The sequence below is a fragment of the Populus trichocarpa genome, chromosome 1 (assembly GCF_000002775.5).
Source record: "Populus trichocarpa isolate Nisqually-1 chromosome 1, P.trichocarpa_v4.1, whole genome shotgun sequence".
In the NCBI taxonomy this organism is placed as follows: domain Eukaryota; kingdom Viridiplantae; phylum Streptophyta; class Magnoliopsida; order Malpighiales; family Salicaceae; genus Populus; species Populus trichocarpa.
In genome coordinates, this window is record NC_037285.2 from 559,300 (window position 1) to 574,726 (window position 15,427).

General features: G+C 33.6%; 2 protein-coding genes across 3 annotated transcripts; both read right to left on the bottom strand.

Annotated features, from left to right (window-relative positions):
* Nucleotides 1–5,983: 5,983 nt before the first annotated feature.
* Nucleotides 5,984–11,856, bottom strand: LOC7457716 (uncharacterized). 2 transcript variants are annotated; one of them, XM_052445683.1, is made up of 3 exons: nt 11,714–11,856; nt 7,346–7,794; nt 5,984–6,290 (listed from the first exon to the last, which is right to left on the bottom strand). In XM_052445683.1, exons 1-2 carry the CDS (start codon nt 11,747–11,749, stop codon nt 7,348–7,350), a joined length of 483 nt encoding a protein of 160 aa, XP_052301643.1. In that variant the 5' UTR covers nt 11,750–11,856; the 3' UTR covers nt 5,984–6,290; nt 7,346–7,347. The 2 variants fall into 2 exon arrangements, 1 of the variants encoding a protein (XP_052301643.1); XR_008056854.1 differs by lacking the exon at nt 7,346–7,794 and having other exon boundaries at nt 11,265–11,716.
* Nucleotides 11,857–12,981: 1,125 nt separating this feature from the next.
* Nucleotides 12,982–14,695, bottom strand: LOC7455737 (uncharacterized). The gene is made up of 2 exons (XM_002299090.4): nt 14,075–14,695; nt 12,982–13,308 (listed from the first exon to the last, which is right to left on the bottom strand). Exons 1-2 carry the CDS (start codon nt 14,558–14,560, stop codon nt 13,264–13,266), a joined length of 531 nt encoding a protein of 176 aa, XP_002299126.1. The 5' UTR covers nt 14,561–14,695; the 3' UTR covers nt 12,982–13,263.
* Nucleotides 14,696–15,427: the final 732 nt, after the last annotated feature.

Below are 15,427 nucleotides of genomic sequence, written 5' to 3' on the forward strand. Positions count from 1 at the left end.
AGATTACAGACGTGATCAGAATCACAGTCACAAGATGCTTATTTGAGGGAATCTGCTAAACCCAACGACATGATCATGAGAAAGAACTGTTCTTTTTTGCATGAAAACTCATATTTTTACTTTAGGGACGAAAGGAAATTAATGTCAGTCCATGTTCCTAGGATTCTCTTGTATGTTCATATTAGTTGAGAAAATCTTCCAAGTTGATATTGCCAAGAAAAATCCTGAGCTTGAAAATGAAACTGGAAAGTTAGAACACAATCAAAACACCATAAAGAAGAAGCAAAAAGCCTAAAGAAAGAAACAAAACATAACCAGGAAAAGCCAAAACAAACCTGCAGAGTATGAAGAAAAGTTGTTTCCATCACTAACTAGACAAAAACTGGAGGGCAGAAAGCATCATGCAGCAGCCAACATGGAATAAAGCATCTGATTAAGTAATTAAGCAATTTCCACAGCTAATTGTGAGTTTGGGTCATGTACAGCATCTTTAGCTGTAACCCATGCTTGATCATTTCTGCCTGCGTAGAGACAAACAGCTCACACATCTCTTAAAGTTCTTGTCTTGCCATTTTTCAACATTTTAAGACTTTTTAGATTGATTTGCCCACGATTTTAAAAATTAGAAGCATAATGGCAGCAAGAATCAAATCAGTGCAGTATCTTCCGAACAAAAATATAGAGAGCAACATTGAGCTATAAGAGGATACAATATTTTAGTTGGTTTTAGATGCCCTCCTTCCATTCCTAGTCTTATATTCCTAAAGCATGATTATATCAGTATTTATTACGCTGTAGAATTTATAGAAATGTTACGTGGTGATATTTAAACTCATAATCGTTAAACTCGGCCGGCTAACAGGTTAATTTGAGTGGCCAAACTTGGTTTTAATTATTTGAATCAAACACAATATTGATATGATAAAACTCAGTTAACTCAGCTATATTTTTAATAAATTCAGTTGACCCGACCAAACTTGTCCGAGTCAACACTAAGAAAATTTTTCTAAGAAATAAAAAAACATTATTATTTTAATAAAAAAACTGTTGACCCAAAACCCATTTCTTTTCTTGGGTTAGTTTTCAGGTTTTATGTAGCAATTCTAATCAGATTAGGATTTTTCAATTGACACTACAACAAGATATAGTCCATTTAAATCTTAAGTTATAAGATTAGGATATTTTAAATTTAAATTTGAATATGTTTAAATTTCTCTTTTATTTTATTTAAGTAGAATTCTAGGCCATGAAAAAACTTAGTTGAAACTTTTATTAAATCATTGGAGACTCGGGTTACCTGAATCTGCTAGAAATTTTTTTTATCTTTTTCAATCATGTATTGTGAGTCAATTTTTTTTTATTCAATAAAATTGCTATTATTATCTATCTGAATTACGAGGTTTGTGACATTTTACTATATATGGTTTGGTTTGATTCAGCTTCGATCATTGGCACGAATACTCGGCAAAGAAGCATCAAAGAAACTGTAAAATATTTTCTTTATAAAACTTTATTGATCAACATGATCATTACAATTACATTTCGATCGTCTAGCAATAAAACTTTTCCGAGCTATCCTGACATGCCACACAACTGATCAAATTTTTTAAACTCCCCGGGAGATCCTCTCCTGGAAGCGTTTGAGCGAGTCTTGGCGTTGAATCTTTAGTTGATGGCGGAAGTTCTTAATGAAAGCATCAGCTTTTTCATTTATATCTTCCCTAGTACCGTCCTCCATAACCAACCTGCAGTTTCGCATCCTTGTTATCCTCCTTTCATCACTTGTCGTGCCATTAATGTTAAGATCATCATGCTTCGCAACTTCTTTATTATGTTCCATTCAGGCTGCTTAATTGGCTTGTCAAGAAGGGTTCTTCTAGCTAGAGAGAAGAGAGGTATAAAGAGAGAGATCGATGTGCTCGGGAAATGAAATTCCTCGTGTGATGGTTAGGGAAAGAGGGCATAATCCTGAATTTATAGGCATAGTAATCTACACTTTGAAGTATGTTTTTGACATGGGTCAAAGCAGATGAAAAACTCAAACAAGGTTTGATAAGAGTGTTCAGATTTGCTTGATAACAAAACGACAAGTGAAAAGAAACAATTAAAGGGTCGCTTCGATTTAATTATTAGCAAAGTTGCTTGAGAGGGAACCTTTTTTTTTTTTTATTTAATTCCTTTTAGCTTACGCTTTCTATGCTCATGTTTCGTGCAGTATTATTTTAAAGATCAATGACCTTGTGAGCTGCGAAGAAGGTGAGGTTAGAGCAAAACCTTTGTACTTATTCCAAGGATCTTATGATAGAATTAAGCACGAGCACAAAAGCTAATTAAAGAGCCAATAATTTAATTAATAGAGTTTTTAAATGTGTAATTAAGCTGACTATGAAAAGCAACCTTAAGATTGGGAGAAAACACTTTTTAAGGATGTATTTAGCTTAGAGATTAGTTGTAACCTGTCGGTTGAATTTCTTAAACCACTTGATGATCAACTGATGATGTAGAGAAAATCTGTTATGTATAGCGTACGTGGATCAAAAATAAAATTCCAGGTTATAGTTCTAAATTATAGAGAAAACTGTCTAATATTTTATGGAAAGTCTAAAATTCAAAAATACAATGTAAAAGAACATACTATATAAAGTTAAAATAGACTTAATCAAAAGAATTCCAATATAAGTTGGGAAAGTAATTAAAATTTAAAATTAACTATAAAAATAATTAAACAATATCTTTCAAGTCTAATTTGACAGTCTTCAGTTGTTTATAGAATCATTTGAAAAAATTAAGCTTTAATATTTAAGTTTAAGTTGTTTTTATCCTATTATAAATTAACTTTATTTAAGTTTTGATTGTTTTTCTCGGGATATATATTTAATGTCTCGAAGCTTTTTCGTGAGTTTTCTTTATATGCTTTGCATTATTTATCCGGTTCATAAACATATTCGTATCATTTATACGTACATCATATAACTTTTACTATATAAAAGAAAGTATTTGGATAACATGTCCCGTTGAAAGTATTGGACTATATAAATATTCCTCAATTTTAATTTCTCATACATTGTACTAGATATGTGACGCATCATAAAGAAAATTCAATAATTTATATTAAAAAATAATATAAATAATATTATTGATTTCCTTAAATTCTTCAAAATCATATTCTCGTTAATGCGAAACTGAGATCAAAATCTTAAAAAGTGAGCTTAATTACATGCATAATAGGATCCTGGTTAGTTTAATTTTTTTTTTTTAGTTTAACGTGGGTGTCCGGGCCAGCTTGCGCGCACCTCGACTAATCCCACGGGCCCTGAAGTTAACGACCATGTAAGCCTCCAGTGGCCATCATATGAGCAACCACAAGGCTCGAACCTAAGACCACAGAGGGAGCAAACCTCTTGGTCCCAAACTCTTACCACTGGGCCACCACCTAGATGGTTTGGTTAGTTTAATTTTGTTAGGCAAAAATAAAGACAAAACCCTAGACTAATGAATGAAATTTACTTGACTATTTTGTTAAATTTTCTTTATTTCTTCGTTAAATTGAAGTGTCAAAGTGATGCATCCAAATAAAATGAATTCAAAATATCTTTCTAAAATAAACCTAAACAATTCTCTTAAAATAGATCCAAAAAACATTATTTGAGCTTGGGCTTGGTAATTCGAGCCCAATATACGGTAAGGGGCTCAAAGAAAGTGAGCTTGGGCGTGGTATCCCGAGCCTAACTCTCTGGAAGGCATGGGCTTGATCAAGAAGCTCGAGTCTATGTTGGGCGTGTTATCACGCCCAACACTTACCATTTCTCACCTCTAATGGACTCGTGCCCAACACTTACTATGGATATTTTCAGGACTCCATGCAAGTCTCTTATTATTTTATACTGATCGAATACATATTATTTTAAGTTGAATACAACTCAACATATTACAAAGATGAAGTTATATTTCAGCCTCTTTTTTCACAAAATGATAAGATTTATAGGCTATAAATAGATCATGAATCCTTCAACTCAAAGGTTCACAATCTCTTTATTATCAATATTTTTAGCATGTATATTTTCATAGTTTATATCTCTAAAATATCATTGTACTTTCTCTCTCAACAAAGTTACTGACTTTACCATCGGAGATTCCCCACATCTATCGAAGGGAACCTTTTGCATATACCAACTACTGGTCACTTAGCTTACCAAGCGTCACCTGCTACCACCAGAGCTACCGGTTACCTGGTTTACCAGGCACCACCTGCTACTACGACAACTATTAGTCACCTGACTTATCAAATACCGCCTGCTATTATTTATCAACCTTCTAGTTTTCTGTATCAAGTCATCAGATACCTTGACTATAAAAAAATAGATCAGATTACTTGAATTAAGAAATCAGCCAATACTGATATCAACCTTATTTCTAAATGATGTTGGATTTCGGGACTCATCACAAAGTATTCATATACATGTCAGAGTATTCAATATCGGATGCTGATACTGTAAGACGAAACAAAGAGTTGAAGCAACAAAGCACGAAGCATCAAAGATAGGGTAAAACATATATCCTTCACAATAAAACATTATTGATCAACATCATTACATTTTCATTTTATCTTGCAATAGAATTTTTCTGATTTATCAGGACATACCACACAACAACTGATCAATTTTTTTTAAGCTCCCCGGGAGATCATCTCCTGGAAGCGTTTAAGCGAATCTTGGCGTTGAATCTTTAGTTGATTGCGGAAGTTCTTAATGAAAGCATCAGCCTTCTCATTTATATCTTCCCAAGCGTCCTCCACAACCAACCAGTTTCGCATCCTCGTTTTCCTCCTTCCATCACTTTTCCTGTCATCTATGTTAAGACCATCATGCTTAGCAACTTCTTTATGGCGTTCCATGTAGGTTGCTTGGTTTGTCAAGAAGGGTTCTAGCTAGAGAGAAGAGAGAGATGTGCTTGGGAAATGAAATTCCTTGTGTGATGGTTAGAGAAAGAGAGCATAATCTTGTATTTATAGGCATAGGAATCTACACTTTGAAGCATGTTTTTGACAGGGGTCAAAGCAAAGGAAATTCCAACTGAGGTTTGGTAAGAGTGTTAAGATTTGCTTGATAACAAAATGACAAGTGAAAAGGAAACAGTGAGAAGGCATGCTTGATTAAATCATCAGCAAAAGTTGCTCTTATGCTTTTTATCCTCATGTTCCACAAGGTATTATTCGATAATTTTAATAAAGTAATGTTAAACAATAAAGAATTACCTTGGGAAGAAGACGAGGAAAGAGCAAAACCTTTGTATTTTATAGGAAGGATCCTGTTATAGAAGCATAAGTTAAACTAGCTAAAAGGCGAGCCAAGAATTTGAATTTGAGTGTTTAGATGTGCAAGTTGACCATGAAGAGCAACCTTATGCTTGTGATTGCCACCCTTTTTTCTTTGTAAGAAAAATAATTGATTAATAATATGTATTTTCGACCTGTTTAGATTTATAATGGATACAGGTCTATCAATCTCAGGCCCTGCTGTCTCATGACAAAGGCCGCAGAAATCCACTGCAGACCCAGTAAAATATGCTGCCCTTTCTTGACATAGCAGGTCCTGCTTACACGCTAGATAAAGAAAGAAATAGCAAGTTGCTTCCATGTTTGTCCAGGGATCTGATTGATCAATATTTGTTTTTGCATTACAATCTATATCCATGTGGTTTTTTAAATTATTTCTTTATAAAAAAAAGACATAAAATTTATGTTTTTTTATTTTTTTTATAACTTTGATGTACTAATATTAAAAAAACTAAAAATTAATCAAATACTGATCACTAACAATACCTAACACTCACCAGCTCCAGTTAAATAATTAAAGTTGTTGAGTTCAAGCTATTAAATTATCAAGTCAATTCATAGCTTAGATCACTAGATCAATTCATATTTTTTTACCTAATCAGATTTAACCGGTATCTCAAACTTTTTTTTTTTGGACAACAGCATTAATTCATGCCCTGAGGCCTAATCCCCAACAGTTTGAGCTACTATTTCATTCATAGTTTCTGTGCTTGTGCATATCCAAATCATTGCTCAGCATAAGGTGAGCCCCTGAGGATAAAATAAAACTGTAACAGAAAGCACATAAAATTCACAACATCATAAATGTCGAAGAGCAGAATTTATTTACTAAACGATACAGGACAATCCAAATTGCATAAATTTGCTTCCATTTCTCGAAGATATAGATTAAGATGGAGAGCTTCAATGTTCACAGTGAGCAGGCAATGCATGAGAAGATTTGGTCTGCTTCCACCTGCAACAAGAACAGGAAACCTTCTTAAGTTGTTGAGAAACTCCATAGAATCTAATTAACTTGTGGCTATTGTATCCATTGGAAGCTGGAACTGCAAAACTTGAAAAAGAAACCAAAATCACATCTCTCATTGTTGATTGTACAGCAATGTGAGTGAGTTTTTGGCCTCCGGTTTTCGACATAAATGACATGTTAAATCAATGGTTGATTGAAATTAAATAATTAATAATGAAATTTGGAAAAACAGGCATCAGTTGAGGTGGTATAGGAACAATATTAGCCAACCGTTATCAGATTCTATCTAGATCATCATGCAGCTTAATTATCAACACAAACCATAAACTAAGACTCCATTGTCGACTTTCCTCGCTAGAAAAACATTACAATTACCCTTCCAGGATGCTCAAACTTCTGGATTCATCACAATTCTCGAAATTATACACAACATTGACGGTTGAGAATGTTTTGGAAACAACGTTTGAACGATTTGCTCATTGCAATTGTTTTCAATTTTCAAGTGTCAACCACCAATAGACATTACAATTGCACATTGAAAGACGATCTAGAAGAGATCCATGCATGACTCTTGTCAGAATTTCATCGATCATGCCTAAAGATCTCTCTAGCTAAATTCTTAACTTCTAAATTGAAATTCATGTAATTAGATCCTATTTATTAGTCCCAAAATCAAATCAGACCAACAACAAGAAAGCTTCTAAATTTCCTTTTAGAATAAGTGATCATCAAATTCTCTGCTGAAACCTAAAAGGAACCCACGGCTCCATATGGATTCCATTATAATCACTAAATTATCTGGAAACCCCCTAATCACCACCGCTAAATCTGAAACTATAAAACAAAATTCCTCAGCTTTAACTTACAATTCCCATCAATCTTCTTTGCTAATTCACTTATAAACCATAATTTAACAGGAGAACTCATCGACTCAAAGTACAAGGGAAAAAAAACTCAGTTATATCATAACAAAACACATAAAACCCATAAATTCAAACAAGTCAGAAAAATAAAACCCTATAGATCACACAACTTTTTACCTTCACATGGACTCCAAATCTGTCATTAGCCCACCAACCTTCTTCTTACAAGCAGGAACATCCTCAAATTGCTTAGCAGGCAACTCCTCGGAAATCGGACCAACAAAGAAACTAATCATACCATCATCAGCCTTACTAACTTCAATCCCAGTAACTGGCAACCAAATAAAAAGCTTCTTTGCTTGAATCCCTGACACATCATGCACAGAGCCGTAACTCAACTTCCCTTTGATTACTTTATCATAGTACACAACATCATCAAAGTGAACATAACACGGGGTCTTAAGTTTGACTTCAAAAGACCCATCAGATGATGGTAGCGTGTAGGATTCCACGTTGTCTGGGAGTAAGCCACGAGGCAGGCCATATTGAGGAAGAAGATCATGGATATCTGAGGTGGTTAGGGAGAGAGAAAGACGGGTTTTTGATAAGAGGAGTAGAGAGAGAAGGTAGAGAGAGAGTACTGCGACGATGTTGAAGGAAGCCATTGTCGATGCAAAGAGAGAAGTGAAGGTGCTAATGTAAAAGGGTTGTGAAGGGTAGAATAAGAAGGGAAACTTGTGTTGCACGGCTTAGCGGAATTAAATGTTGAAGTGACTAGACCGTTGGATTTTGGACGGTGACGATGACAAAAAAAAAATCTGAAGAATTCTTAACAGAAATGAAAAATTTTTATCCTTTTATTTATTTTAAATCATAATTTAGTCCTTCGACAGTATTTGATTTTGAAGCTAGAGAGAGTAAATTATTTACTTTTAGTTGTCAAGAACATGTAAGAGGGCTGTGAAAGGTAGAATTGGAAGAGAGATTTGTGTTGCATTTGCATGGTTTCGAGGGATTAAATGTTGTAGTGACAATACCGACGTTGGATTTTGGAGGGTGATAATTACACAGATTTTTTGGTGAAGAATTCTACACAAAGTTGATTATAAATTAGTCTATTTATTCTCAATAAGAAAATAACTTAACCCTTTTATCTTATTAAATTATAATTTAGTCCTTTGATTAAATTTGATTTTAAACCTAAAGAGATTAAATTATTATTTTTTAGCTGTTAAATGGCTTTAATGAATTAAACGCTGGTTAATAATATATTTTCAACTTCTCTATGTCAAGGCCTTGGGTGAATGTAAAATCATGAAACAGAGAGAGCCCTCTCTAAGATTTATAATGGATACAGGTCTATCAATTTCAGGCCCTGCTGAACACAACAACGGCTGCAGAGATCCGCTGCAGACCCGGCAAAACATGGGATTTTTAATTTAAAAAATAGCACAGAAAATATAAAAATTTGGCATAATAGTATTGTTACATAAAGTTTTAATGAAATGGAATAATTTTTAAATACGTTATAAGATAGTTGTTATATTTTAAAATAGTGACATTAAATAAATATTAAGTTTTTAAAATGTAACATGGTTGAACTCTAATCTTCTACATGACTGGTTAGATCTAGTTGTTGACCATTTCACACAAAAATTATAATTTTAAGAAGTTTTGTCAAAATTGTTTTTGTTCAACTTATAAACTTAAAAATAGACCTCAATTAAAATCTTAAAAAGTTATTATTCATATAATAATGGGTAATTTTGAATAGTTATATATAAATATACCACAACTAAATGAGAATTTATCTCAAACAGATTACGCAAATATCCTAGTAGATACATTTATGGATCAATGAGACAGATCTAAGTTCAAAAAGAGATCTGATCGCGTTAGACTAGAATAATAGCTTAAAGAGATCATAATTTTTTATCTAACTATTAGATGATACTCAAATTTTTACAAGAATTTTCAAAAACTATTTTTCTTATAATAGTCACTATTGTATCGTTACGTAGACCGTAAAATCTTTAGATATCAAAAATCCCGTTAATGCTGCCGGTTTTGACAGTTTTAAAATTTTTTCTTAAAAGCAGTCGATTGGTTTCACTATAAACCGATCGAACTGTTAAACTGTCCTATTTCATCAAAAAAAAAAAAAAAAAAAGCAATTACTTCTATGTCGTGTTTATTGCACAATTTATCCGAAAATATGTTGCACTTTCTTGACATAAAAGCATAAAAGAGAATTAGCAAGTTGCCTTCCATGTTTGTCAGCCAGTCACTCAACTGGACAATTCAAAACCATCAAGCCACACGTATTTCGCATTCAAATTAAAACCTAGCTCAAAGAATCACAAGTTTGCCTTCCTCTCACTTGCCAAGATTAAATTTACCCTTACGTTTCATACGAGGACAATGCGATTGATGAGAATTATCCCAATAGTTTGAACTACTATTTCATCCATAGTTTCTGTATTTATGCATATCCAAATCATTGCTCGGCATAAGGTGAGTCCCTGAGCAGAAATGTTGAAGAGCAGCATTTATTTACAATCCATATTACATAAATTGGCTTCAATTTCTCAAAGATGTAGATTAAGCTGGAGAACTTCAAAGTTCAGAGTGAGCAGGCAACGCAAGAGAAGATTTGGTCTGCTTCCACCTGCAACAAGAGCATGAAACCTTCTTAAGTCCTTGAAAAACTTCACAGAATGTGACTTCTAATATTATAACTTTCGGCTATTGCATCCATTGGAAGTCGGAACTGCAAAACTTCTAAAAGAAACCAAAATCACATCTCTCATTGTTGATTGTATAGCAATATGAGTAAGTTTTTGGCCTCTGATTTTCGACATAAATGACATATTAGATCAATAGATGATTGAAATTCAATAATTATTGATGAAATTTGGAAAAACTGGCATCGGTTGAGGTGGTATAAGAACAATCTTAGCAAACCGAGATCAGATTCTATCTGGATCATCATGCAGCTTGTCAACACAAACCATAAACTAACAAACCGAGATCAGACTTTCTTCGCTAGAAAAACATTACAATTCTCCTTCCAGGATGCTCAACTTCTGGATTCATCACAATTCTCGAAATTAAACACAGCTTTGATGGTTGAGAATGTTTTGGAAAAGAGGAAGCAACACCCCTTCCTGCTTTCAAGTGTCAACCACCAATAGAAATTACAATTGCACATTGAAAGATTTGCTGATTGACATTGTTTTCTAAAAAGTTTGCTCAATGAAACCTCCAAACCTTGTATAGGTTGTTAATGATCCTAATACACCAAGCTAAGAACCATTTCCCCTCCCTCCCTTATAACAAGTATCTAGCTTCTTTGTTTCCTCCAGTTTCATGCTAATTTCTGTTCGCAACTTGGTGCGAGTCGCACATTACTGCAAGTATAGAAGGGGTCGATTCTTCTAAAAACCATTTCTTGCAATCTCACCAAAAACTCTTAACAAGGCTGATAACAAGGTACAATCAATGTCAGTCAAATGCTTGAAACTCTTAACCACATTGGTCCCAAAACCAAATCACACCTACTACTACAAAGCTTCTACAATTTACTTTAAGAGCAAGTGACTGCGGATATAAGGTAGAATACGTGACCATCACATTTTTTTTTATTGGAAACAAGAAGGAATCAACGCATGACTCTGTAAGAAATTCATTGATGATGCCTGAATCTCTCTAGCTAAATTATTAACTCCTAAATCGAAATTCGACAACTTTAACTAATAGGTTCATAAAATTATATCCTATCTATAAGTCCCAAAATCTAATCAGACCAACGACAAGAAAGCTTCTAAATTTCCTTTTAGAATAAGAGATCATCAAATTGTCTGCTGAAACCTAAAAGGAACCCACGGCTCCATATGGATTTCATGATCATCCCTAAATTATCTGGGAACCCCCTAATCACCACTGCTATATCTAACCTCTAAACAAAAATTCCTCAGCTTTAACTTACAATTCCCATCAATTCTCAATAAACTCAAGCATCACGTAACAAAACACATAAATCCCATAAATTTAAACAATTCAGAGAAATAAAATCCTAAAGATCTCAACTTTTTACCTTCACATCGACTCCAAATATGTCCTTAGCCCACCAACCTTCCTCTTACAAGCAGGAACATCCTCGAACTGCTTAGCAGGCAACTCGCGGGAAATCGGGCCAACAAAGAAACTAATCATACTATCATCAGCCTTACTAACTTCAATCCCAGTAACTGGCAACCAAACAAAGAGCTTCTTTGCTTGAATCCCTGACACATCATGCACAGAACCATAACTCAACTTCCCTTTGATTACTTTATCATAGTACACAACATCATCAAAGTGAACATAACACGGGGTCTTAAATTTGACTTCAAAAGACCCATCAGATGATGGTAGAGTGAAGGATTCCACATTGTCGGGGAGCAAGCCACGTGGCAGGCCATATTGAGGAAGAAGATCATGGATATCTGAGGTGGTTAGGGAGAGAGAAAGACGGATTTTTGATAAGAGGAGTAGAGAGAGAAGGTAGAGAGAGAGAGTGAGGATGTTGAAGGAAGCCATTGTCGATGCAGAGAGACAGAGAGAGAAGGGATGGTGGTAATTTAAGAGGGTTGTGATGGGTAGAATGGGAAGAGAAATCTGTGTAGCGTGGCTTCGAGGAATTATATACTCTGTTTCTTTTCCCGAGTTCCAATCTTCACAAAATTTGGATGTACTCTGAACGCATGATAATAATACAAGAGTTGCGTCTTTAAAATTATTTGAATAATAAGAAATTTAATCTCCATTGACGTATAAATTGATCCGATAATATCTCTTCTCGTCGAATAATTATATATAAAAGAAAAACAAATAGTTTTGAACTATGAAAATTAAAACGGGATGAAATGGGAGTTGACTGTATACGGAGGATCAATGGACCTCTCTTGTGAAGAGAAACCAAATTCATTGTATGAAAAAGGTTAGATCTATCCATCTTTTCTTTATTTAATACTTTATGAAAGAGCATCTGATTACTTACGTTGCTATTATCAATACTTCACCGATTCGATTCCTTCAAGAGACACGGAAATTACCTTCTATCTTCTATGGTAAAAAAAAAAAAAAAAAAGCTAACAGTGAAGCTCTTTAATATTTAATTCAGTTTTTTTTTTTCAATCTCTTTCTTAATTTTTTTTTTTTCATCTTAATTATTTTTAAACCGGTCAAATCAATTAAATTATATTAAATTAATTTTTTACTGTTTAATTTAATTTTAAATTTAAAAAATTTAATATTGACTCTTAAGTTTAATAATAATATTAATAGTTAACTGTAATTTAAACATTTTGGTTACATTAAAAAAAAAAAAATTTGATCAAGAGTAGAATGTCAGCGCACGGGCTAGCAAACTAGTAACCTGCCAAAAAAATTATGAACGGTACCAGAAAAGACATCATCCTAAAAGATTGCAATGGTACATAACAATCACAGCATAGCTTATTCAGGATAGCTTATTTGGATTTTCATAACCATCCAGGTAAATAAAGGCAGCTACTTTGAAGTGCCTGGTACAAGAGGCAATGCACCTGCCCTCCTCGGAAGTGCTATGTCCAGGGCTCGGCGGTGTGGGGCATGAACAGGACTAGTGGAGCAGTCACGACAGACAAAACTGCCTCTAGCAGTCCCCTTAGGAAGTTTAGTCCTAAACAGCATAAAATAACATCCATATATGACCAATCCTTGCTAGTTATTAGTTTAGAACTAGGGCATATAAATTGAGCACAAACATCCAATCCAGTATCACAAAATCATAATCTAAAGTAGTTCCTTCTTACTACTTCCAATAGGCACGGTTCAGACACTTGATGTTACATTTGGTACTTGTCCAGGTACATATATACATACAACATTCTCTTCTTATTGATGTTCATAAAGCTCAATAAGAGGAGGGATACTCCACAGCTAGTTTACATAAGACTCTGCCAGACTCAAGGTTGTGAGTTGAGAGATAAAACACTAAAACTAGAACGCTAATTACTTGGATATCGAGCTCCCTCAGCTACATTTCCATACAGCAGAAGGGCTGGTTGTATCTACTCGGTGAGGAGCATCTGAACGTCGTCATCTGGAGCTGGGAGCTGGGAATTGTGGGGAAAAAAGGAAGCAAACACCTTAGGATAATTTCAAAGAAGGAAAACAGAAGTTGCCAAGAACTAATTCCTAATATTACCAAGTAGAATATAGCATTTTGCAAGCATATGCATTAATTTCATAATTTATACGCTAATAGAGATAACACTGGAAAAATTAACGTTTGCAAACCACAAAGGAAGCTTAGCCAATCAATTACTGAAAGAGCAGAAATTCAAACAACCATCAATTGGAAGGGAAAAAGAATTCCTCCCCGTCGATAAGCCCTGCCGGTTTAACATCATGATCAACAAACAGCTAACAATTTTCCGTGGCGTGAGGTCCTCATTGGTTATTGAACTTTCTAGCACATAAAGATCCAATAAATCTGGAAAAATTAGGCATCCACCTAAAAGCTCAAAAGTCACCTTCTTTAAAAGCAAAATCATTCTAAAAGTTCCACATTTACTTCCTCCTCTTCTTGCGATACTAGTAAGAGGAGGGTTGACTTTCAATCACAGACAACAGTCTATGAATGAACAATTCAACTTTCCTTCTATCAATCTTGTAGTATATTCTATGAATTCAATCTCAACAAAATCCCAATCAAACACCAAAACAAATTCACAAGCATCTAATAGGGGAACCACAAAAAATCCAAGACAAAATTAAGAACAGGACACAAACAAAAACAACAGTAATCAACCTCAAATTCCTAATAAGGAAATATTTTTTTTCCAAAGTAAATATTGATCAAACAAAACAAGTAAATACCTCGAGAAACTGCTTCCACAGTCCACGACAAGACCCAGAGGAGACACCAGCACGGCAAGAATGTACGGTCTTAAACTGATCAGCATCAAGCTTCTTATTAATCCACCCAACTTGAAAATAAATCGAATCAGACGGTGGTAAATCAACCTTGATCTCATCAACATCGAGCCAAAGAAAGAACTTTTGAACCTGAATCCCCTTCAAATCTGTGATAGACCCGTAACCCAATTTCCCAGTTATTTTCTTCTCATAATAGACCAAGTAATCAAATTCAACATAACATTCCTTCTCTAGATAGACAGTAAAGTTACCATCATCAGAAAGGCTGTAACTTTTAACTGTGTTAGGTAATAGACCACTTGGGAGGCCAAATTTTGGCAAGATTTCAAAGACCGAACGAGGAGGGTCTTGTGAAAGAGTGGTTTTTGAGAGAGAAAAGAAGAGAATTAGAGATAAAAGAGTGATACCCAGATGAGAATTAGCCATGAATTTTAGTTTCCCTTGATGGGTTTTGGATTAAGGGGAGTGAGAAGATGGAGGTTTCTTTGAAGAAAAAGAGGCGTTGTGTTTCCAAGGATGTTGGGGGCCTGGAGAGTTGTATCATGTCTGTGGATTTCGTCTTGAAGATGTTTTATATTAAAAAAAAAAAACAGATAATTCACCCGCGCTTAGCCGCGTGAAGGGAAAAAAAAACTAAATAATATGTTAGTTTTTAAATGTGTTTTTTTTAAATAAAAAATATAATTTTAAATAAAAAAAATTTATGTATGTATTTAATTAAATACATCAAGAATTATCTGTATCAATAAATATAAAAAACAAAATATTAACGTGTTTATTCAACTTGACCCGCTGCAGGTCGAATAATTTTTTTCTGGTATAAAAAAATTAATGTATAGGTGTTATTAACGTATTTTTTTATATTGAGAAAAAAATATAATCATGAATCAAAATATTAATGTTTACCTATAATAAAAATCATATGTGTTAACAAAAACAATTAAGATCTCAAGTTAATTTTTAATGTAACAAAAAAAAAATATTACAATTGCTACAGTGAAATAATTTTTTCTTAGTCTTTGTATAGTAATATTTTAAAAAAATTTAAAGAAATTTTTTTTAAAAAAAATACAAAATAATAAAGATAAGAACAAAAGGAAAGGTATAAATAGACTAAGTGTGGAGTGGTAAATATTCAAAGTGTAAAAAATAAAAAAATATAATATTTAAAAAAATATAAAAAAGTAAAAGCTAAAAAAATATTAAAAAAATAAAAATAAGAAAAAAATGGTAATAAATATATCAAATGTAAAATGATAAAGATATCAAGTATAAAGAGAAAAAAATATATCA

Coding starts and splice junctions, on each gene's coding strand:
- LOC7457716 (XM_052445683.1), bottom strand. CDS start 11,749: ATGGCTTCCTTCAACATCCTCACTCTCTCTCTCTAC. Junction 7,795..11,713: donor TCCTCACTCTCTCTCTCTAC/CTTCTCTCTCTA, acceptor CTCTCTCTCTAC/CTTCTCTCTCTACTCCTCTT.
- LOC7455737 (XM_002299090.4), bottom strand. CDS start 14,560: ATGGCTAATTCTCATCTGGGTATCACTCTTTTATCTCTAATTCTCTTC. Junction 13,309..14,074: donor TGTGGAAGCAGTTTCTCGAG/GTATTTACTTGT, acceptor CACAATTCCCAG/CTCCCAGCTCCAGATGACGA.